This window comes from Myotis daubentonii, chromosome 17 (assembly GCF_963259705.1).
Source record: "Myotis daubentonii chromosome 17, mMyoDau2.1, whole genome shotgun sequence".
Classification (NCBI taxonomy): domain Eukaryota; kingdom Metazoa; phylum Chordata; class Mammalia; order Chiroptera; family Vespertilionidae; genus Myotis; species Myotis daubentonii.
Window position 1 is genome coordinate 31,126,691 of NC_081856.1, and position 24,486 is coordinate 31,151,176.

The window sequence follows — 24,486 nt, forward strand, 5'->3', positions numbered from 1 at the left end:
ATTTTTTGAATACGCAATATTTTCACATACAGTAGAATTCCAAAGGTACCAAGGGTATACAACCACCTGGGTCCCTTCCCCGGAGGGAGCCATTTCCTGTGTAACCTTCCAGAGAAACTTGATCCATACACAAGGGAAGTCAAAATAACAGTATTTCCTGGAGTCGGAACCCAGGGCTGGAGATAGAGGCTTCTGGATCAGGCTGGAAAAGTCCTTCCTGGGAAGATCTGATTCTCTTACTTGAGGATATTTATAATCTGAGCGACCAGCCTGTAGGCAGACCTATAAATAACTTACTGTTGACCAATTACTAGTCTACAAAGGCACCTGTCATATAGAGCTATTGATCTCATTTGAAACTCTTAAAAATGTACTGTTTCCAAAATGCAGTCGATATTAGGGTGCACCTGAGAACTCAGAGAGGGACCTGCTCCTTGGCCTAACGCAGGTAACAAGCACACAGTCGTGGTTTCAGTTTGCGCCATCCCCAAATGGAGACACATCATTCCAATTAAGACCAAACCCTGGAAAAACATGGTAAAGGGAATTTTCATCTATTTACAGCAATATACGAATTAACTGTTTTCCTCATTTTAACTTGTTTAGGACTCAAAGGGAATTTTAAAAAATTGATTTGAAATGGTAAATTACATATTTAACTTTAATTAATTTGTACCAGATTGATATTTTCATCTGCAAAAATGTTTAAACTTTTTTCTCCTAAAAGCATAATGAAATGACCAAAACAACCACTGATCAAATTTAAAAATCTTTCTACAAAACTTAATTACTTTGCTTTTAAAACACAGTTATTCACTTCACAAAGATTAACCAAAACACAAACCCTGTCAAAGTTTATTATTATAATCTTTCACAAAATCAATAGCTTAAACAAAAGACTGCCAATGAATATTTTAATGTAATACCACAATGTAAAAATAGAACTTTAGTGACTGGAATACAAACAGATAAATAATCTTCTTCAAAGGGAAAAAATACTTGAGGGGAAAAAAATGGTATAATGTGTAAAGCAGAAAATGTAAATATCAGTTTAGTTCCTCATTGCCAACATGGCATTTATATCCCAGATGAGATTTCGTAATTGATCCATAATTTGCTTCAGCTGTTGATTCTTCTGTTTGAGTTTCTGGAGAAACAAAAGAATTTATCAAAAATGAAATGTAGACCATGAAGTTAAAAGACTAAATGTCATAAGTTTGGACTCCAGACAATTAAGCTAAGTATTTCCTTCAAGCAGAAGACCTCAGCCCTCTTCTGTCCACAAATATTCACTGAAAAGCATACTGTGTTCTAACTTAGTCCATGGAGGCCTGGCTCCAGCCTCCACCTTCCTTTATTCATCTACTTCCACCTTCAAAGAAAATAGACTAAATATTTAATTGTTCAAAAACCTAAGTATATAGGTTTGCCAAGAGGAAGTGTAACATAATGGTCAAGAGCCAGAATCTGTGGGCTTCTACTTGGCTCCTGCACTAAACATATGACAGTGGCCAAATTACTGAACCTCTCTCTGCCTCAGTTTCCACATCAGAAAGATGGGGATAATAACTGAACCCACTTCGGAAGAGTTGATATGAGGATTCAATGATCTGATTCACGTAAAGTATTTGAAATGTCAATGCAGGAAGTAAACTATAATACAAGTACAATGCCTGATGGGACGGGTCTTTCAAAAACGTGGTGGAAGTCACTGTTTGCCCAAACGTGAAGCAATCTACTTCTACTTCTGAAAACTCAGGACCAAATGGCACAGTCCCCAATGTAATCCCTACATCGGGGATTTGCTGGCTGCCCTACATGCACAAGGCACGTGTCTCTGTTTTTCTGTGTGTGGGTTTCTACCAGACTACAGTTTATAAACTTCTTTTTATAAATCCTATAAGGCAAATGTCTGCTTGGGTAAAACAAGATAAAAATAGAGAACTTCTGGTGAGTGTTTACTAGTTATTATAATAAGAAGCATTACTTTTCAATAATCTTTTGGGAACATTACATTTGGAAATAATATATTTACTTAAATAATTTTAAAGAAACTATATTAAAATACCTCCACATAAAGTAGTACATGTTCAGTATAAAGAGGCCTAAAATCATTAATTTTTATATCATTAAAGAGCAAACCAAGATTACGTAAACTGCTCATTTAATTCTAATCTAGAGTTAAAGTAACAGGGAGAAAGTAACTAAAAAGGGGGGACCAAGAAATTCTTATTGGAAACAGAAAAGCAATTTACAGAGATTTTAATGTTTAATATTAATTCAATTCATATTTGAAAAGAGAAATTATCACAAAACAGTCAGATACAACTTATGACCATGCAATACACAGGGCATGGTGTATAGTAGACAGCACCATAAAGCTTACGCCAACAGTTTTGGAAAAAGACTGTCAGTATTCTAGTTAGTCTCCTTGTTCAGTTTTCAGATGGCCCACTTTCTAAGTTCTGTTGTCATAAGTTTGTGGTAGTTATTTAGGCAACGGTGTGTTTCATCTAACCAAACAGACCTGGATAGCTGGGTGAGATCACAAATGACTGGATGACCAACACCAAGGCTAGGAAGTCTTTTTCACCCCAGAGACCAAGAAACTGACATATGTACCAGCAATGAAGGGCTGTGTGAAGCGAGTTACCCTATATAATAAAAGCCTAATTTTCAAATTGTCCCCTCAATCGGGAGTTTGACCAGAGTGAGGCTGGCTGGCCAACCTTCGGAAGGGAGGCCCCGGCCAGCGGCAGACAGCCACCAGAGGAAGGGAGCTGCAGCCAGTGATGGCAGCAGGCAGCTGGAGAAGGGAGGTCCTAGATGGCAGTCAGCAGCCGCTAGGGACCCTGGGCCTCTAGTTTAGAAATATAAATTCTGTATACTTGTTTTTAAAAAATTAGCCTCATTAATTCTTAAAAAATAGTGTAAGAAAACTAAAAATTATAGTATATTTTCATGGTAATGTTCAACTATAGGCAATAGTAAAAAAAATTACACGGCCAACAGTGTGCTGATTGCAGGGGGAGGTGAAAGAGAGTATAGGGGGGTAAATGAAAAAAAAATAGTAAAAAAAATTTTAAGTATGATAGATAGGGTGACAAAAGTAGGTTTATAGTTGTTCATATGAAAAATAATTAAATAACATAAGAATAAACTCTGTGTTTCACATGCTTACAACTATAAACTACTTTTGCTCCACCTGCATTATAAGGCACTGGATAGTTTTTCTCAAAGATGCCACAAAGTTATAAATTATAAAAATTAGCATACATGTAAACTACCTAGAGCCAAAACACGTCTAAAACTATCAACAGCAAAGCTGACAGTTCTGCTTATTAGTGGTTAAATTGTAAATCAATTTTCATGATGTGATACAGAATTTAATATATACAATCTTGCCCCTGATTGATATTAACAGAGATTGACAGCTGCTATTAACAAAATCCATCAACTTTGCCTAATTTGCTACATTAACAGGTGAATGTGTAAGTATATGCTGTCATGCCATGTAATTCAATATTCATACAAAGGCTGTGACAATTGGTCAAAAATGTTTTAATTTCTAAATACATGGAGTTATATGTCAACTCTGAAAAAACTACCTGCATTATCTTTCAATTTCATTTTACCATCAACAGAATAGTTTTAAGCAAAATTGAACCCATTCTGATAGTCAAAACATACAGTTTTGACCTCTTGTTTGGGTATTAGGGCTTATGGATTCCAGAATATGAAAGAAAATGAAAAGTATTTATATGAGCCAAAAATTTGATGACTGAAACTAAGGCATACTATCTTCTGATGATTTACATCAAATACTTTGTGCTCCAAAGCTTCATGGCATTATGGTAGTCATAGTCACACAGGTAGTCAGAAACCAGGCATATCATGTAGATTAAATAGTAAACACACCCCATTCAGTGTTGTTCTATACAATTTCAAGTTCATAATGATACAGTAATATTTTGAAAATGACTGAATGAGGGTCAACTGAGGGATTTATAAAGCTACTTACTTTATGTGGCTTATTTACTTCCCTTGCCTTTGGGGTCAAGTTCACAAAAATTCCCAAGACTAAGACCCATAAATTTGGTGTCTAGGTTTTCTTCTGTTTATTTTATTGTTTCAGGTCTTGAATATATTCAAGTTTTTTTTAAATCCATTTTGAGTTAATTTTTGTATACAGTGTACTACTTTCATTTTTTTGCATGTGGCTGTCCAATATTATTTCCCAACACCATTTATTGAAGAGACATTCCTTTTTCCATTATGTATTCTTGGCTCCTTTGTCAAAAATTAGTTGTCCAAATAAATGTGGGCTTATTGCTAGGCTCTCAGTTCTGTTCCACTGGTCTGTGTGTCTATTTTTCTGCTAAAACCATACTGTTTTGCTTTGCTTTGTAGTATAGTTTGAAGTCACAGAGTGCAATACCTCTTTTTTCTTAGCATTGCTTTGGCAATCTGGGTTTTTTTGTGATTCCATACAAATTTGAGGACTTTTTGGTTCTATTTCTGTGAAAAATGCCATTGGGATATGTATAGGGTTTGCGTTAAATATGTAGATTGCTTTAGGTAATACGGACATTTAACAATTCTTCCAATCCATGAACACAGAATATTTTCCCATTTCTTTGTGTCTTCTTCAATTTCTTTCAACAATGTTTTATAGTTTTCAGTGTATATAGTCCTTAACCTCCTTAAGTTTATTCCTAAGTATTTTATTCTTTTTTGTTGCTATTATAAATGTATACAGAAATGCAAGATTTTTGTATATTGATTTTATGTCCTGCAACTTAACTATATTTACTGTTTTTAATAGTTCTTGGTAGTAAGATATTTTTTATTATACAAAGTATTGTCATATTTAGATTATATGAAAGTTCTTTTAAAAAATAGTCAAGAATTAAGTTATTTCTAAGCCATCAAATCAGATAAAAAGAGAAATTAAATGAAAAGAGAAATGAAACATTTAGAAAAAATTATATCTTTCTGAATTTACATGTTTATTTTTAATATTATAAAATCTTTTATGCTAGAGAACGAACTATATGTCACATGTGGTACTCTGAAATTATAGTTAACATTACAAAGGTATTTTACTTATATATATGTCAATGCATTTTATTAAAAAAAAATCCTTTTTGCAGAGAAGAAAAATAAACAAAACATCTATTGTGAATTAATACATAGATTATCAGTAGAAACATAAAATTTCTTAAATGAATGCCTCATCTCTGGACTACCAAACACAATTTATACTTCATGATCTAAATTAATTTCCCAATCCCCTCCTCATCTCCTACCAATTCTGTTCTTTAGTTTTTTATGCTCATTCATTACTGTCAAACCTGCTGAAAACAGTCTAAATTTTTACTTACCCCTTTAAAAAAAAGTTTTATTTTATAAAATCTATGCATCTTTTTCCTTTCTCCTTAGTTTTGATACACATTTTTCTTTTAATTTTCCAGTTTTTGTTTTACAGGTCTTATTTTTAACTCTGAAATTCACTTTGACATATGGTGTAATATAAAAGCTAAATTAATCCCCCCCAAAGTTTCTATTTTTCAAGACTAATTTTCCATATAATCCCTCTTCTGTCATATTAAATTCTCATCTACAACAGAAAGACTACTTTTGTAGGTATGATTTAACTAATCTGTCTGTTCTTTGTCGATATTTCACTTATCATTTTTATACTATGCTTCATCTTGTTTTAATTTTTAATACAAAGAATGCTGATTTATTACTCTTATCAGTATTTTCTTTAATAGTATACTCTGAAGGAAAAATTCCCATCTGGATTTTTTTTTTTTAAATATATTTTATTGATTTTTTACAGAGAGGAAGGGAGAGAGATAGAGAGTTAGAAACATCGATGAGAGAGAAACATCGATCAGCTGCCTCCTGCACATCTCCCACTGGGGATATGCCCGCAACCCAGGTACACGCCCTTGACCAGAATCGAACCTGGGACCTCTCAGTCCGCAGGCCGACGCTCTATCCACTGAGCCAAACCGGCTTCGGCCCCATCTGGATTTTTATTTGGATTTGTTTTTTGATTGGTATTGCACTAAAGTCTTATTTTTATGTACTTTTAAGAGAATGCCTATTTGGATTTGGATTGTTACTATATTATAACTATGAAATAATCAAGATTTGCATTTTTAGAGTATTTATTGGCCACATAAGAACTTTATATGTTCTTTTAATTAGTCAAAATTTCTTTCATAAATCTTAATAATTTTAGTCACATATATCATTGAGATAAATCCTAAGTACTTAATATGTGTTGTTGCAATTGTGAATAAGATCTTAAAATCTAATTGGCTTAATCATTATAAGAGAATCGTATGATCTTATATTAAGCCTTTTTATTGAACTTATTGACTGTAGTTATCAACTGAATTTCTTTACACTTAACAAGCTTGAGCTATAATATATGTACAAATTTAATAAACTTAATAAGCTTGTACATTTTATAATTCCTGCTTCCTCAAGTTTGTTTCTTTTTGTTCTGTCTATAACTTCTAAAATAATATTAAATATAGTTGTGTGAGACATTTTATGCTTGAAAAAGTGTGAAAAGAATGTTGGTTATTCCTCAGAAATAAAGACTAAAAAGAAAAATAGATACTATCTTGTTAATAGTTTTAAGTCTTTAAATCAGCAATATTTGAATTTTATCAAATGTCTTTTACGTTTGAGAAAAAATTTTCCAATTTAATCTACTGATTATACTCAGAAAATCCTCTTTGTGGTATATTAATTATCAATGCCCTGTTGAATTCTATTAACTGGAATTAAACTTTCAGGAGCAGGATGGAGGATTTGTACATGAAAGTGTAAAACTGGTAGTTTTATTTATTGTGTTATTGGTTAGGTTTTGGTAAGTAAGCTTGGGCCATGTTCCTACAAGAAAGACCTAATAACTTTCCCTGTTTCTCCATTTCTCATGTAAACTATCTGATCATCTTCTGAACTTTTGAAAATATCAGCAATAAATACGTTCAAGGTTGGATCTTTTTTTGTTGAGTGGGGGTGGGGGAGTTGGGTAAGGTAATGCTGTGATAATTCTCTTGATTTCTTTTTTTTAAAATATATTTTTATTGAATTCAGAGAGGAAAGAAGAGGGAGAGATAGAAACACCAATGATGAGAGAGAATCATTGATTGGCTGCCTCTTACATGCCCCACACTGGGGATTGAACCCTCCACCTGGGCATGTGCCCTGACTGGGGATTGAACCGTGGTCTCCTGGTTCATAGGCTGATGCTCAACCACTGAGCCATGCCGGCTGGGCGACTCTCTTGATTTATTATTCAGGTGTTGAGACATTCACATTTCCTATTTATAAATTTTTATCTTTTGTCACTCCAAATATGCTGTATACTAGAAAGCTAGAGTTCTGCCTACAAAGAGTAAATGGGCTGTGACTGAGTGCCTATGAAGATCTTCCAAAAGCTTTATGGCACCAATTTTGCAGTCTCTCTTCTGACTCTTCAGCTGAGATTTCTACTTACCTTTTAGTTCTTGGTTGTACTCCGAGTGAGTTAAATTCACCACACAAACATTTCATGTAATTCTATAATTCAAATTATGTTTTCCAGTCACATTAGACTCCCCTGTAATTGTTATCAATAATTCTGAAATATCAAATATACAGACTAATCACTCACTTTATTTACTTCAGCAATTTCTCGCCTCTCTTCACTAGCAAAACGAGGTGGGCCAGCCCGATCGTCATTCTTTGAGCCATCTTCTTCCACATATGGAATTAGTTGCTGGAAGTTATAAACAAATTAAAAGTAAAAAATATGACATAAAATTTCCAATTACACTGGTATAGAAATGAGTCAGATTAAGGTCAATTTTTATACTTTTAATAATATAAAAAGAAATTTTAACTTAGATGATAGTCTAAAATAACAGTGTGGTAAGTTTATCATCTCAATGCACTCTGTACATTAGTTTTTTGGGTTTCTTTTGAGAAATAGCTGTTATAACACTAGTTGTTACATATAGTTAAGTAATACCCTACTCATTCAACCAGCAAATATTTAGTTGCCAGCCACTGGGTGACACACTGCAAAAATTGTGACACATAAGTTGTGATTCCCACACCTAAGAAATTCATGGACCATTGAGATAGGCTTTCTTTCATTCATACTAGAAAGAACTTTAGGGATGTGCATGATATAAATCTCATTTACTTGCTATTTAGAACGTAAGTAACTATGCAAATTCCTAGATGTAACTTCTTTGATTAAGAGAAAGTTGTTTGTTTTTAATTTTGTAGGAGAAAAAAATGTATATAGCAATGAAACTTCTAGCAGAATTATAATTGAATATGTATGGTTTGTGATGAAGTTTATTTGATGAAACTCCTCATAGACGTGATAGACTTCAGGAATCATATAGTCTCAACTGTCTTATATTATTACCAACCCAGGTAAATAGGTGGTACGACCAGGAGTCATCTGGCTAAACGTCTTCAAATTCCTTCACAGAGACAATAAAGACTTACCCACACCCACACCACTTTCCTCCTTTCCTCTCTCCCAATCCACACTTGTCCTTTCTCCTGAATATGGTTAGTTTCATTCCTGTGCTTTTCCTTCTGCCTTTATTACTTATCCGCTTCCCAACCTTTCCCTACGGTTTCTTCCTTTATCATCTAAACATGTTCTGATCTCTCCCATGTGGAGGAAAAATGCCAAAAACCTTTGACTCTATCCTTCTTTCCATCTACTGCATTCCTCTCTTGATTTCTATCTCAGCTTCTTGAAAGATGCATAGCCACTTGTTGGCTCCAGTTCCTTATTTCCTGTTCAATCTTCAACCCACCTTGATCTGACTTCTTGTTGCTACCATTTCACTGAAGCGCTGCTCAGATATACTGACAATTCTCTAGCAAAATCTACTGGACAGTTTTCAGTCCTTATTTTCCTTGACTTCTCTGCAGCCTCTGACAATTTGTCAACCATATTTCTGATCTTTCGACAACACCTTTGATCACTTCTTTTCAGGCTGTTTTGCGTTTACTCTTTCTCTGTCCATCCCTTCCTGCTGATCACTCAAAAAAGGAGCACTGATCACATGAAACTGCTCTTTATATGTAATGAGAGAACATCCAACTCTTCCCAGCTAGCTACCCTTTGAGGGCAGAGATATAACTTGTCAACAGGAAAGGGCTATGTATATACCTAATTAACTAAACTATATTTAGGATCCAAAGTTAAATTTACAGAATACATTTTTTTAAAAATATATTTCACTGGCCCTCCACAGAGAGGAAGGGAGAGGGATAGAGAGTTAGAAACATCAATGAGAGAGAAACACCAATCAGCTGCCTCCTGTACACCCCCCACTGGGGATGTGCCCGCAACCAAGGCACATGCCCCCGACTGGAATCGAACCCCAGACCCCTCAGTCCGCAGGTCGATGCTCTATCCACTGAGCCAAACCGGTCAGGGCCAAAATACATTTTAAAACAAGTGATTCACTAAGCTAATTTAAATTATTAATGATGAAAACGTAACTTTTATCCATAAAGAACTCACATGAAAACTATTTAAAAAGTATTTGATAATACTATTTCAACTCCTACTAAAGAAAACCCCAAAACCACCATGCAGTGATTTAATTAATAGGAGACACTGACAACAATAAAAATTGCCAGACAACCCTCACATTCTAACAAACAAAATTCACTAATAAGCCTATATATTAGTGTACAAAAAATTATTAACATGAAAATATGGTATTAATTCTATCCATATATGTATATCATATTTTCATCTTCTCTAGTCAAAAGTAAACCTGATATAATTCAAAATCGGGAGATATTGCAGAAATAGGAGAAAGCGAGAAGGGCGACAGTGACAACACCTGAGACCATCTTGTCTTACATTCACCCTCCCTTTACCACTGGAACTTGCCTCTACTGGAATGGGATCCATCCCTCCGCAGTTTTCATTGCATTTGTCATAGACCAGTCTCAGCTTCCGGAAGAGAATAGAAAGCTGGCGAAGGTGGTCCTGGAGCTTTGCTAGCCGATCTTGGTATGTTCCAGTATGGTATGTAACACCATTTGGGAGCTTATCAGGCAAAACAAAACAACAAAAATAAAGAGTAATGAAAATCAAGACTTTCTATAAGTAAAAGAGAGCAAACAAATAATCTTACGTACTGCATAAAAGCAAACAGTTCCTCAGTTAATCAAGTGCAAGTTTAAGAATTTAAGAGTATCCGTGCTCATTTCTCAGCTCCTTGGCATACTGTTTGTGCTGTAAAACACACCCAGAAAAAAACTTTGTGATAAGCCCCTCTGACCAGGTGAAATACTTTCCCCCTCTAATTTTTAAAGTATTACTTTAAAAACGTACAATTTTAATATTATCTACTATTACATAAAGGCAGCAAGTAGCTGGACTCAACTAAGAAGTGAAAAGTAAAATAAAATTTTAAAAAAAGAAGAAAAGAAATAAATGAAGACAGGACTTTTTAACAGAATAAAAGTAGTAATATGCTGCTCCTGTTGCAAAAATAATCTCAAGGTACCTTAACTCTGATAATTAAGATACTCAAGGCACACAATGAAATATAAAGTTGTCACCAAAAGTTTTCTCTAAAAATAACATATAGCAGGAGATATAATGCACATTGATCTGAACTTGAACATCATTAATAAATTATTATAAGTAACTGCTCTGATCATCAACTGTCCTGATGCTTATGTGTTTTTAATTCAGTAATTTTATCAAAAGAAGCCAAATGTATGTATGTAATGAAATGATAAAATCACAGAAAAATGAAAATCAATCATTATTTATTTAGAACTAATAACTAAATACGTGCCTTTTGTGCCTTCCTGAAACTCATGAACAAAATCTTCCTTTCTCTGTACAACTTTACATTTTATTCCCACAGTCTTATCTGTGAAGTCATCCTAACATAAGCATTAAAAACATTTACATCCTATTTTCTAATATACAAGGTACTTTCATTATAAGCACTTGCCCTTATACTTATCTTGGGGGTTAAAATGATAAAACTAACTACTTACTGTCTAATAGCTAGATCAGTCCAGTTCTTCTAAACCTCAGTTCATTTTTCTTTTTCTTTAAATAGATGAAATAAAAATGAAAAACAAAAAAGTTCCTGATACAATGTTTGGAGAAAAAAGAAAATAGGACACACTATTGTTACAAGTAAGGTAAAACCATAAACATGAAAAAAAGACTGGAAAGGCTTACATAGCTGATGAAAGATATATTAAGGAGATAGTCTTGTATAATTTATTTTATTCTTTTTTTACTTTCAAATTTTCTATAATGTTATGGTTTATAAGATAAAGAGATGGATCTTCTGAAATTATTTGAATGAGATATTGTTAGGATTTTCAGAAATTCTTAAGCATTGAAACTTTCTGAGGACAGTGTCTCAAAGAAATATGATAAAAAATACCAAAGGATGAATTAGTAAAAATAGTTTAAAGGAGAAAGGCATTAAAAGTTCACCACCCAGTACAATGGAGGACTTTCCCTCTTAAGCTTTCCAATTTATGAACTTTCACAAACACTAACAATCAAAGAAATGTTTCAAAGGATCCCCGCTTTCCAGTTTGGGTGCTAGTGAGGAGTATAATGATCGTATCTTACATACAGAAGCACCAAGTACCTTTCCTGTAGCATTGACGAGGCTTACTACTTTGCCCATATTTTCTACTTAGTGAAGACTGGAACTTATTCACTTTTGTATCACTGTATTTAGTACAGTACTGACAAACAGAAGGTTTTAAAGTACAGTCTAACTTATTTTACTTTAATGTTATTTTCCCAATAAATCTATACTTAAAATTCACTTAGAAGTGTGGGTCATGTAAAAAGAACTCCCAATAGATTTTTTCACAAAGGAAAACAAAATCATTTTGAAATGCAAATAATCACCCTCCTTAAATTCAGCTACTTAGTAAGTTTGGGTATCAGTTTTCATATACAACATCAGCTTCTCAAAGAAAGGAATAATTAATTCAGTCAAAAAAAATTACTGCACATTCTACATGTGTCAGGCGCTGTCCTAGAAACTGGGTTAGAGACGTTCTGATACTGCAGAGTATAAGTTATTATAGTGCCTAAGAGCCCTTGTTATACACTGTAGTGTACATATTTAGCTGGAAAGCTCATCAATAATCATCTCCCTCATGAATGCTAATGAAGGCCCATAAATATATGATTATACCCCAGATACCAAAAAGGCATTCAATTAAATTCAATATCCATTCTTAAAATAAATATAAAAGTCGTACTAAACATTCCCCAGTGTGATAAAATACATTTATCCCAGTTAAAAAGTGAGCACAGCACCATGATTAATATGGAAACATTAAAAGCATTCTCAATGAAGTCAGAAACAGAACAGGATGTCTACTAAGACCACTAATATTACTAGTGAACACTATTCTGGAGGAACTGGCCAATGCAATTAGAGAGGGAAAAAAGAAAAAAAAAAAAGTTAAAACATTAAAAAGAATGTGGTATAGTCATCACTACAAATGATATGAGAAAGTGCTACTATCAATAAAAGAATTCAAGAAGGAAGTGGGTACAAAGTTAAAGTATAGAAAACAATAGTTTGCTTTTCATATATAAAAACAAAAGAAAATGAGAAAGTAAAAAGACCCTATTTACAATAGCAACAATAAAGACAATAAATTTTTTAAATTCCTAGATAAAAATGAAAACTTAGAATACTTCATAGGGACACAAAGGATATTCCATGTTCTTGGTTATTAAGACTCAACATAATAGTGATGTCTCCAGGTTAAATGAGCCTATTAAAAACGTGAACAGGTTCTCAGAACTAAACAAGCAGACTGTAAAGTACATGTGGAAAAATAAGCAAGAAGAGCCAGGGCAATTCTGAAAAATAAGTATAAACACATTATAGAGCCTCAATAAACAGAAGCTTGGCATTGCACAAGAGACAGGCAGCTAAGTGAATAGAACAGAATAGGACATCCAGAAATAGACTTATTTGTATAAAGTAGCATCTGAAATCAATGAGGAAGGAAATAAATTATTCAACCAACCTTTTGGAAAGAGTTAAGGCCAGGGCTATGCCTCACACTTTATTCTAGGCTAAATTCCATCTGGGTCAAAGTTTTAAATATAAAAATTGAAGCAAATGTTCTATGAAGAGAGATGATCAAATTCATTCCAAATAGGAAAAAACAGATTTTTACCCATCCAGTGATCAAAGATCCAAAAATATAACTCACTCTGTTAGAGCCCAGTTATTGATCTTGGATATGGCAGCATAAACTGGTACAACCCCATGGAGGGCAATTGTTCAAAATATATTTAATTATAGAAGCACATAGCCATTTCTAAGAATTTATCCTACAGGTACACTTGTGCATTTATGCAGAAGGTTATTCACTGCAGCCTAACAGTCAGAGATGAAAAGCTACTTAAATGCCCTTCACTGGAGAACTGGTTAAATAAATTACAGTATTCCCATGCAGTGAATTACTGTACTCTTTAAAAAGAAAAGGAGTTATTTCCTGTATGAATATGAATAAACCCCAAAATATACCAAATCAAAAAAAGCAAGGTGCAAAGTGTGTGATGAAAATAAAAGAATATACATTTGCTTAAACAAGCACAGAATATCGGGAAGGATATGCAAGAATAGTAATAAAAATCATTAACAATCATTGCCTGCAGAGAAAGGGGTAGGTAGCTAGCAGAGAGGGGAGGAAGGCAGAATGTTCACTGTAATGTCCTTTTTTACTTCTGAATTTTGAATGTATTACATATTCAAAGAAGTTGTTTTAAAGAGGTAAAGGATAATAAACAGGACCAAAGCAATACTTCCTTACGGAAGGATTCTCAACTGGGATCAAGAAGGGATCCTTGGGGAAACATCTCTTAACCCGCCTGAAATTTTATTCAAAATGTATATATGTGTATTTTTCTTAGAAGAGAGTCCATACTTTTCATCCCATTCTCAAAAAGCCGAAGGACACATAATAAAGAACCATTTCTCTAGAACACTTAGAAATAATCTCAGCAGTCTGTATTTATGCCACTTTGTCCTTCTTGATTAGCAATGTAGAAGATCATTTTTAAAATGTGAATACTCTAAAAAATGTATCAATAAATAAGTTATATGTGGTCCTGTCTGTACCACTACTACTTCTAGCTTCCTGGAAATGAAGGGGCACCCTGTTGTTTCTTTTACAGCGAATTGTAATGTGCTCCAAAGGGGCTTAGATGAGTTAAACCACAGAACTCACACTTACAGGGCCACAGAGCAGTTAACTATCAGGCTCTTACAAATTGGTTTTTGAGGGTTATCAAAAACCACATGTAATCTAGTTAGTCATAATTTTTTGAAAGTGTTTAGTTTTTTTTCTGTGTGGATCACAGATATGTATTATATCTCTTTTAATGCTAATAATTGTTTGACAGCAAGTTAGAACTATAAAGAGGTTAACAGGAAAAGCTACTAGTCATGTGTGATGTTGGGTAAATTCTTCTCTCTTTAAGCCTCTGTTTCCTTAACTGTGAAATACAGATAAAAATACTCCTTAGAATTGCTCTTATAACAGTGTACCTGACAAAGTACTTGATAAATTTTAGCTATTAGTTTTCCAGTCCTAATTCAGTGCTTTGCATACAGCATGCTAAAAATAAGTGCATTTTCGATTCATGGTTGGGAATCCACAAATATGGAGGGCTGACTTAAATGTTATATGGGGTGTACACTGATATAAAATGGATTTTATCTGAAGAATATTTAGTCCAGAATTTGGTCTATTATGCACTTTTCTGTGTATATAACAACATGGTATAAAATGTGACCATCAAAAATAAAGTGCTGTATATATTTTTTAAAGTTATATGGAGATTTTCGATTGCATGGGTAGTTGGCACCCATTAACTCTGCATTATTCAAGGGTCAACTGTATTTGCTAAATTCTGAGAGATCATTTAATACATACTTAAGTCATTTTAGGTATTAATATATTAATTTTAAGTAATTACCAAAGATTTCTTATCTTGTCTTAGATTGCCTTTGTATTGTTTCACCCTGGCTTATTGACATGGTCTTCAAAGATTTCTAAACAATTCTATTCCTTTTAAATGAGGAGAAAAAAAACCCTCAAGAACTTAAAAAAGGCAATAAGCCACTCTTTAGTGCACCTGTAGGAATAAGAATTATAAGAGTCTGACGACCTGATTTCAAATTTACTTTGTCATTGACCAACTTTGGGCAAGTTACCTTACCTCTCTGAGTCACAGAATCCTCACCCATAAAACCAGAATGATATCCACATCACATAATAGTAAGATGAGCAAGCATTAAAAATGGGTTAGCAAGTATGGTGATTACCAGAGGGAAAGGGGGGATGGGGCTGGTAGAAGAGGTAAAAGGGGGATAAATGGTGATGGAAGGAGACTTGACCTGGGTTGGTGAACACATTATACAATATACAGATGATGTATTATAGAATTGTACACCTGAAATCCATATCGTTTTATTAATGTCACCCCAATAAATTCAATTAAAAAAATAGGCTAGAAAATGAGGTTGGAATCCTTGGCTATCCAAATGCAAAAAAAAAAGTGCACTTGGATCTACACCTATCATTATATTAAAAAATTAACTCAATATGGATCATAGACCTAAATGTAAAACCTAAAACTATAAAACTCGCAGAAGAAAACATAGAAGAAAATCTTTGTCAATTAGACAAAAATCTCTTAGGTACAACATCCAATCAAAATCTGTGAACAAATTAAGTTGGATTCCATCAAAGTTTAAAATGTTTGTTCTTCAAAAGGCAATGTGAATAGAATGAAAAGACGGGTCACAGACTGCGAGAAAGTATTTGCAAAGCAAAAGACACACGATAACAAGTGCTGGTGAGGATGAGGCGTAACTAGAACCCTCACACACTGCTGATGGGAATTAAAGTTGTGCAGAACTTTGAAAAAGTTTCTTACCATGCTAAACATTTATTTTATGATCCAGCAAATTCCACTGCGGGGCACCTGCCTACTCAGGAGAAATGAAACACATGTTCACAGAACATTTGGAAACGAACATTCATAGAAGTATTTTTATAATGACTCCAACGTGGAAACAACCCGAAAGTCCGCCAACAGACTTTGGATGATGAACATACACACGAACTGTGGTGTGTTCATTCACACGACGGAACACTATTCAGCAATCAAAAGGAACGAACTATTGACACACGATGAGTGGAAGGCGCCAAAGGTGACTACTACAAAAATGATTCCATTGACACGGAATTCTAGAAATGGATGGGTAACAGAAAGCAAATCAGAGAGGTTGCCCGCGGCCAGAAGGCCAGAAGTAAAGCTTTCAAAGGCGCACGGCGAGACCTTTTGCGGCATGGGTGATGCTTTCACAAGGACGCATTTACGTCCGCCAACACTTTCAAAAAATGCATTTTATTGTGTGCCTCTTACACCAAAAATAGAGCCGTTGAACAAAAATGATGAGCAGAATCTGAATTCAACTCCTCAGACCCTCAGAAAAGATTCTGCTGGAAGAAGATGAGATGAGGGTTAAAGCAATCGAAACAGGGTAGCGGAGTGAGGCCGGCCTCGAACCCTTAAAGGAGCGAGTTTGCCTGGTAACCAGGGAACCTGTTCGAATCCAGAACACGGGGCTCGAATCCAGAACACGGGGCTCCAATCGCCCAGAAACCCGCTCTGGAAACATCGCCTTCGCACGGCAGACTCCTGGGTCGGACAGTCACCGAGGACACTTCGGCATGTAAACGGGGCGACCCGATCCTCGGGGTTTGCCCAGGGCAGCCCCGCTGACGCCCAGGGACCCCACGGAACGTCCAGCCCAGCGCCCCGCGACCTCGCAGACGCATCCGCCTCCTCCCCGCGCCGGGGGCGGCGCCGCCCAGCTGCCCACCTGCATGTTCCGCAGCAGCTGGAAGATCTCCATGGTGCGGTACACGATGTCCTGGACCGTCTCCTGCCCGATCCGGCACAGGGAGGCCGTGTTGACCTCCCGCGTGGCCTGCGGAGCCTGGGGCCCGGCGAAGGGCCCGGGCGCCATCCCCGACGCAGCCAACGGAGGAGTGGACATGGCGCGGCTGCGGCCTCAGGCCCGCGGGGCCGCAGGAGAAGCGTCCGGGGGTCCCCTTGGCGACGGGATGTCGGCGGCCTTGGCGTGGGAAGGAGCTGGTGAGACTCCGGCGGCTGGATTTCAAAACAGCGGCCGTGACTTCCGTCAATGCTGACGTAACGCGTCATCAGACGTCATGGGTACCGCCCACTTGGCGCAACACCGGCCGGGATTGGCCCGGATGCCTGGGCGGGCCGGACGGACGGGTTGAGTAGCCAATCAGCTAATCGCAAGCTGCACTCCCGCCAGAGGGGGTGGTGCTAGTGGCGGGAGGCTAGCAGGCTTTCCCAGGGTTGGTTTCCCAGGTGCTCAGCCCTTAGAAGTCCTGTTAGGACTCTTCTGTGTTAGTTTCCTTGCGGAGCATTTTCTCTTACGGAACCTATGAGGTTTGTAGTATTATTTTCCTTTCACAAGTAGGGGGAAGGCCCCGAGGGACTAGTTTGACTTGTTTAGTCGCAGACTCTTGCAACTGGTAACCTGCGATTTGAATTTGAAAACGAAATTCCAGATCTTGCATGCTTCCCTGGGACCTGATACAGACGCCCGAATTGCTATTGATCCCGACTCAAATGCCTGTTTATTTGAGAAGCTTTTCTTCTCACCCTAAGTGTAAAATTAACACTCACTCCCCTTCCTCAATTTGGCTGTTATTACTATGTGCTATAGACTGTTCGGTTTGTTACTTTCTGACTTCCTCTCATTTTCTTATACACGCACTAGCATGCAAACTCCATAAAACAGATACTGTGCCTATTTTATTTACTTACTGTATTCTTCAAACTTAGTGATTGGCACATAGAAGGTGCTCACTTAATACACGTTGAGTGACATAAACTTAAGACAAGCTTTCTCCCACCTACCTCTTACTGCCCATTTTCAAAAAGAACAAAAAAATTTTCAAGAATGTGGAAAAGGGTGATAAACACAAAATTATTGCATTTTAAAACGTTTTTGAACACTTCATTAGTAAGACTTTATAGGAAATGGTAACTAAAAATGACATAGGAACCATTATAGAAATTTTAAAAAGTGCTTTTACAGCTCCTTAGTGAGCAGTTACCATGTGGCAAATATTCCCTGAGCACTATGTGCTCCCTGCTAGAAATGGAGATAGAATAATGAACAAGTCAGGCAAAAGCTCTGCTCTCATGAGTCAGGCAGAACGAATTATTGTGGGGAGTATCTTGAAGGAAAAGTTCAAGGTCCTAATATTAATCTGCTAACAATTTAGGAGATCAGGGACAACCTGAAGGGAATAAGTTGGAAGCTGTTGGTGAATGGGGTCCATCTGGAGTGTTTTTTCATAGAAAACGCCATGGGAGGAAGGACAGTGCCCACACCAGAAGTGAGGATGCCTCCAAATGCTTTCCAGCATCTAAAGTTTAGGCTGAAAAGTGTTGGGAAACAACGATGAAGACAGAGGCAAACCTTGCAGGACCTTCCAAGACAGGTCAAGCAGTTTGGGCTTTATTCTGAGTGAAATAACAACTCATTGAAGACTTTGAGGAGGAGAGAAGAATAATTACTAGAAATATTCAATTCAGAAGGCTTATTCTGGCTGCTAAATAGAGAATGTTGGATGTGTACTGTCTTTTGCCATCCCAAAGGGAGATAATGATGATGATGGTGGATCTATATTAGAGAAATAGCACAGTGGGTACCTGAATACATTTAATAAGTAGGATCTAGAGGATTTGATGTTGACTGGATTGGGAACAAAAAAGAGAAGAAGAAATTAAGGTTGGCATGTTTTTCTGCCTTGAACAAATAGGTGGTGTTTATGCCATTTACCAAGATGGGTTCCAGTGGAAAAAAAGATGTTTCAGTAACATTATGACTTGTATTCGTTTCCTATGTCCACTCTAACAAATTATCACAAACTTAGTGACTTAACACAGGTTTATTATCTTACAGCTCTGTAGGTCAAAAGTCTTAAGTAAGTCTCACTGAGCTAAAATCAAGGTGTTGACAGGGCTCTCTTCCTTTCTGGAGACTATTAGAAGGAATCTGTTTCCTTATCTTTTCCAGCTTCTTGAGGTTGCTCCCATATCTTGTCTTGTGGTCTCTTCTACTATCTTCAAAACCAGCACAGCTGGTTGAATCCATTTCATGATGCCATCTCTCTGGTTCCGAGTCCTCTGCCTCCCTATTCCCCATTTAAGAACACTTTTGATTGCATTGGGCCCAGCCAGATAATCCAGGATATCTCTTTAAGGTCAGCTGGTTTCCTACTTGAATCCCCTCCTGCCATGTAACATAACATACTCACAGATTCTGGGGATTAGGATATCGACATCTTTGGGGAGGAGTACATTATTCTGTCTACCACACACTTCTAGCTCAAACTCTTCCTGAATTTCAGATGCACATACCTAACAGCCTCTCTGACATCTTGACTGGGATGGTTAATTGGCATCTAAAGCTTTACGTGTCCAAAAACAAACTCCTGATCCCTGCCCCACTCCCCCAACCTTCTTTTACTATGATTTTTCTCATCTCAGTAACTGGTACCACCATGTATTCAGTTGCTCATCTACCTTCTATTTTTCCCACCATACTTTCAAGCCATCAGAAATTATAGTGGACTCTAACACTCAAATATATCCTCTGTGGGACAACTTTTCTTTGCCTCTTCCACCCTGTTCCAAGCTGTCTTCTTCTCTTATTTAGATTGCTGGATGGCAATAAAAAATGCCTCCTGCGTGCATTTCCTTGCTTCTACCCTTTCCCCATTCAGTCTATTCTCATTACAACACCCAAAAGGGAACTTTTGAAAATATAAGTCAAACCAAAATGTCTTCCCATCATGCTTGGAATAAAATCCAAAGCTCCGTGATCTGCAGAGCTTCCTATGCACTGGCCCCTGGCCTCTCCTGCCACCTCAGCCTCTACTGCTGTTCCACATACACTCCACGCTCCTTTCACTTCAGGTTCATTCCTTTTAGCTCGGGAAGCTCTTCCCTCAGATATTTCTCCAGGTCTCTGATTAGCATCGTTTTCCCCAGCCACCCTACTTAAAATAGCTTGATTTGTGGTATTTTACCTGAATTTAGTAGCTTAAAACAACCCAAATCTATTAACTTATAGTTTTGTAGGTTAGAAATCTGGCACAGATCTTGCTAGCTAGTATCGAGGTGATGGCAAGGCTGTGCTTTCTGGAGACTCTAGGGGAGGATCTGTTTTCTGCTCTTTCAGGTGGTTGGCAGAATTTAGTTTCTTGTGGTTGTCGGACTGACATCCCCATTTTCTTGCTAGCTGTAATCTGAGAGCCCTTCCTAGCTTCCATAGTTTCCTATATTTCTTGACTCGTGACCTCTTCCTCCATCTTGAAAGTTAGCAATGGTAGATGGAGTCCCTCCCGTGCATTGAATCTCTCTTTCCTCTTCTGTTATCCTTGTAGCATCTCTCCAACTCACCCTTCTGCTTCCCTCTTTTACTTTTAAGGGCCTATGTGATATATTTGGTCCTTCCACATAATCCTGGGTCATTTCCACATCTCAAGGTCCTTAAGCTTAATCACATCTTCAACTCCCCCCGCTCCCCCCATGAAATACAATATATTTACAGATTCTAGGAATTAGTGGGTCAGGTCAACATCTTTTTGGACTTCTGTTCTCTCTACCACATGGCTCTCTCCATCTGTATCTACTTATCCAGCTTAATTTCTTTATTTTTCTTTATAGTGCTGATCACAAACTGATTCTATTTATTTTACTGTTTGTCTTCCTAACTAGACAATAAATTTCTTGAAGTCAGAGATTGTCCTTTTATGTCACTTTGGTAGATTCAGCACCTACAAGCAGTGCCTAGCATACAGTAAGTACTCAATAAGTAATTGTTGAAAGAACTCTGAGTTTATCCGGGTCATCTTGAGTTTGAAATGCTATGAGATAGTCAAACAGACCTGTTTAGTAAGCAGTTGAGTTTATGTATAGGACCTGATGTTTGTTTTTGTGTGGGAGGGAGGCAGAGGGGGTTTAGAAGTGGTATAATGGTAACTCAAAAACATGGATGTCTGGAAATAAAATTCAAACCTGGCACTGCCCAACTATATGGACAAATTAAATCAACCTCCATGTAAAGTGGGAATAACCATGGCACCTACCTTTGTGGTTGTTGATGGGATTAAGTGAAGTTCTGTGTATAAAGTGCTTATAGTTCTTAGCATATAGTAAATATTCAGTATATGTGTGGTGTACCTCCTTTCACCATGTATGACAGTGAGAAGAATTGGTAAGTTGAGGAATGAAGTTGCTCCAGGACAGAACTCATAGAAACACTAAGGGGCAGAAAGAAGAAGAGCAGGTAACAATAGCAATAAACATTGATAACGGCTAGAGGGGCTGACAGTTCATGCTGTGGAAGTCACAGGAAGCATAGATTGATTCAGGAAGAAGCTCATGGTGCGCAGTGTCAGAGAGGTAAAGCAAAATAATCAACACAAAGGAGGAGTTGTTTTAATTTCAAGAATAAGAATATTCAATAGAAAATTCTTGGCCAAATCCCATAAGTAGTGAGGCAGTGAAGCAGAGACTGCAGTTTCTACCCAGTATCTGCTCTGTCTTCTTCTTTCGCAGTGGGACATCTGGCATTTCGCAGAACACCCAGGGTAAAGGCTGAATTCTCAGCCTTCCTTGCACATTGGCAAGGCCACTTCACGAGGCTATAGCTAATGGGCTATACATTTGAGTGACATGTGAGACTATTGGTGGTTGTCCTTAAAAGAAGAGGGTCCTCTACAAAGCAAAAGAAAAATATCAACAAAATGAGGCAACCTATCTAATGGAAGGAAGTATTTGCAAACCATATATCAGATAAGGGATCAATATCCAAAATACATGAGAAACTCATTACAACTCAACAGTAAAAAGACAACTCAATTTTTTAAATGGGCATTTTTAAAAAAAAAAAAAAAAAGATATTCAAATAGATAATAGGTATCTGAAAAAAAATGCTCAACATCACTAGTCATCAGGGAAATACAAATCAAAACCACAATGAGATATCACCTCACAACTGTTAGAATGATTATTATGAAAAAGACAAGAGATAACAAATGTTGACAACGATATGGCAATATGGAAACCCTTGTGCACTGTTGGTAGGAATGTAAAACAGTACAGCTGCTATGGAAAAGAGTATGGAGAGTCCTCAAAAAATTAAAATTAAAACCACCATAGGATCCAGCAATTCCATTTCTGAGTATACATTCAAAAGAATTGCAAACAGGATTTCAAAGAGATATCTACACTCCCATGTTCATTGCAGCATTCTTCACATTAATCAAGATATGGAAACAATCCAAATATCCATCAGCAGAGGAGTGGATAACGAAAATGTGGCATAGATATACAGTATAGTACACACACACACACACACACACACACACACACACACACACATATATATATATATATATACACATTCATACATACATATACAGTGGTCTCTCCCCCCTTACCCATGGAGTATATTCCAAGATACTCAGTGGATTTTTGAAACCATGGGTAATACTGAACCTTATAAATACTATGTTTTTTTACCATACATACATACTAGTACATACGTATGGTAAAGTATAATTTATAAATTAGACAATTTCATGGATAGATTTGTTCTAACTATAGATCTTAGAAACCTCAGCATGATTTTTTTCTTTCTGTATTAAATCAAGAACTTTCACATTTCACTTAAAGGAAGCGCTTGAGTGTTTGGCATGTGGGAATTGCCAGCATCACTACACTTGCGTTTAGGGGCCATTACTAAGTAAAATGAGGGTGACTTGAATACAAGCTCTGCGATACTGTGACAGTTGATCCGATAACTGCTAAGTGACTAATGGGGGCTAGTATGTAAAGTGTGATTACACTGAACAAAGGGATGATTTACGCCCTGGGTGGGACAGAGTTGGTAGCACAAGATTTCATTATGCTACTCAGAAAGGCGCATAACTTAAAACGTGTAAATTGTTTATTTCTGGAATTTTACATTTAATATTTTTGGACCACTGGTTGATAGCAGTAACTGAGACCATTGAAAGTCAAACTGCTGATAAGGGAGCACTACTGTACACACACACAAAATGGCATATTATTCAGGCTTAAAAAAGGAGATCTTACCATTTGCAACATGAATGGATCTGGAAGACATGCAATGTGAAATAAGTCAGTTACAAAAGGACAAATAATTCATAGTTCTTTGTAAATGAGGCATCTAAAATAGTCAAATATACAGAATTACAATAGAAGGGCCAGGGGAGGGGGAAGGGTGATATCGGGAGTGTTGTTCAATGGGTAAAAGTTAGTTATACAAGATCAGTAAGTTCCAGAGATCTGCTGTACAGCACAGTGCCTATATTTAACAGTCAGATTTGGTGTCTTTAAAAATTTGCTAAGAGGATTGATCTCAGGTTCAGTGTTCTTAACACACAAACACACACTCCAAAGGGACAAAAGGAAACTTGGAGGTGATGAATATTTTTACTTCCTTGATTGTGGTGATGGTACAATGTCCAAACTCACAAATTGTATGTATTCAGTATATGCAGTTTTGTTGGATACTATTTACACTGCAATAAACTTGGGGGGAAAAGAAAAGAAAAAAACAAAGCAAAACAAAGGAGGCCCTGCAGTTTCTTCTTCCAACTAGCGGGGATGCAGATATCATGGCTGTGGCTCAAATAAGCTCTTATTTGGGGGTTTTCTGTCACCCGCGGCTGAAGTGAATACTAACTGCTGAAGTGGCAAATTTGGAATTTGCCCCCAGCTACATGCGGTGCTTTCTGATACCAGAGTAGGTTCTCCTAACACAAGGATTCACCGCCTCTGCTTTCAGTGACCCAAAAGGCAAACTGGAATCCCTCTCCAGCTGGTTCCCCGCCCCCCCCCCCCACACACACACACACTTCCCTGTTTTCCCCAGCACCACCCCAGGCTCTTATATAATTGCCCAGGCTCTTACATAATTGTAGATTGGAGCTGCTTTGTTTATGTCCTCTTAGAAAATACTGGCCTCTGCATTTTCTAGCACCTGGGAGATGTGACCAATTCTGGGCTGGTTTTGTGGAGTCAGGACTGTGTGGTGGTTGAATCAAAGGCTACAGCATAGTTGTTAGTGTGAACCTAGAAATCAATATTTGAGAATACACTGAGTGGAGAGCAGTGGGCTTTCTGAGTGGGAAAGGAAGACATGAAGGTTACAGAAAGATATAATGGGGGAAGGCTCTCCTCAAGCGAGCACAGTGGGACCAGGCTTGCTTTGCCTTTAAATATATAGTTTGGGAGTCCCAAACTGCCTTGCA

At 36.9% G+C, this 24,486-nt stretch overlaps 1 protein-coding gene across 1 annotated transcript; it reads right to left on the reverse strand.

The window, feature by feature from the left end:
* Window positions 1-827: 827 nt before the first annotated feature.
* Window positions 828-17,307, reverse strand: MED30 (mediator complex subunit 30). The gene is made up of 4 exons (XM_059671862.1): window positions 16,971-17,307; window positions 9,944-10,102; window positions 7,682-7,786; window positions 828-1,147 (listed from the first exon to the last, which is right to left on the reverse strand). Exons 1-4 carry the CDS (start codon window positions 17,145-17,147, stop codon window positions 1,052-1,054), a joined length of 537 nt encoding a protein of 178 aa, XP_059527845.1. The 5' UTR covers window positions 17,148-17,307; the 3' UTR covers window positions 828-1,051.
* Window positions 17,308-24,486: the final 7,179 nt, after the last annotated feature.

What these genes read in the sequence shown, in the direction of transcription:
- MED30 (XM_059671862.1), bottom strand. Translation starts at nt 17,147, where the DNA reads ATGTCCACTCCTCCGTTGGCTGCGTCGGGGATGGCGCCCGGGCCCTTC. An exon ending in AGCTGCTGCGGAACATGCAG is followed by an intron (nt 10,103 to 16,970) that starts GTGGGCAGCTGG and finishes TTGCCTGATAAG; the next exon opens with CTCCCAAATGGTGTTACATA. An exon ending in TGGATCCCATTCCAGTAGAG is followed by an intron (nt 7,787 to 9,943) that starts GCAAGTTCCAGT and finishes TATAACTTCCAG; the next exon opens with CAACTAATTCCATATGTGGA.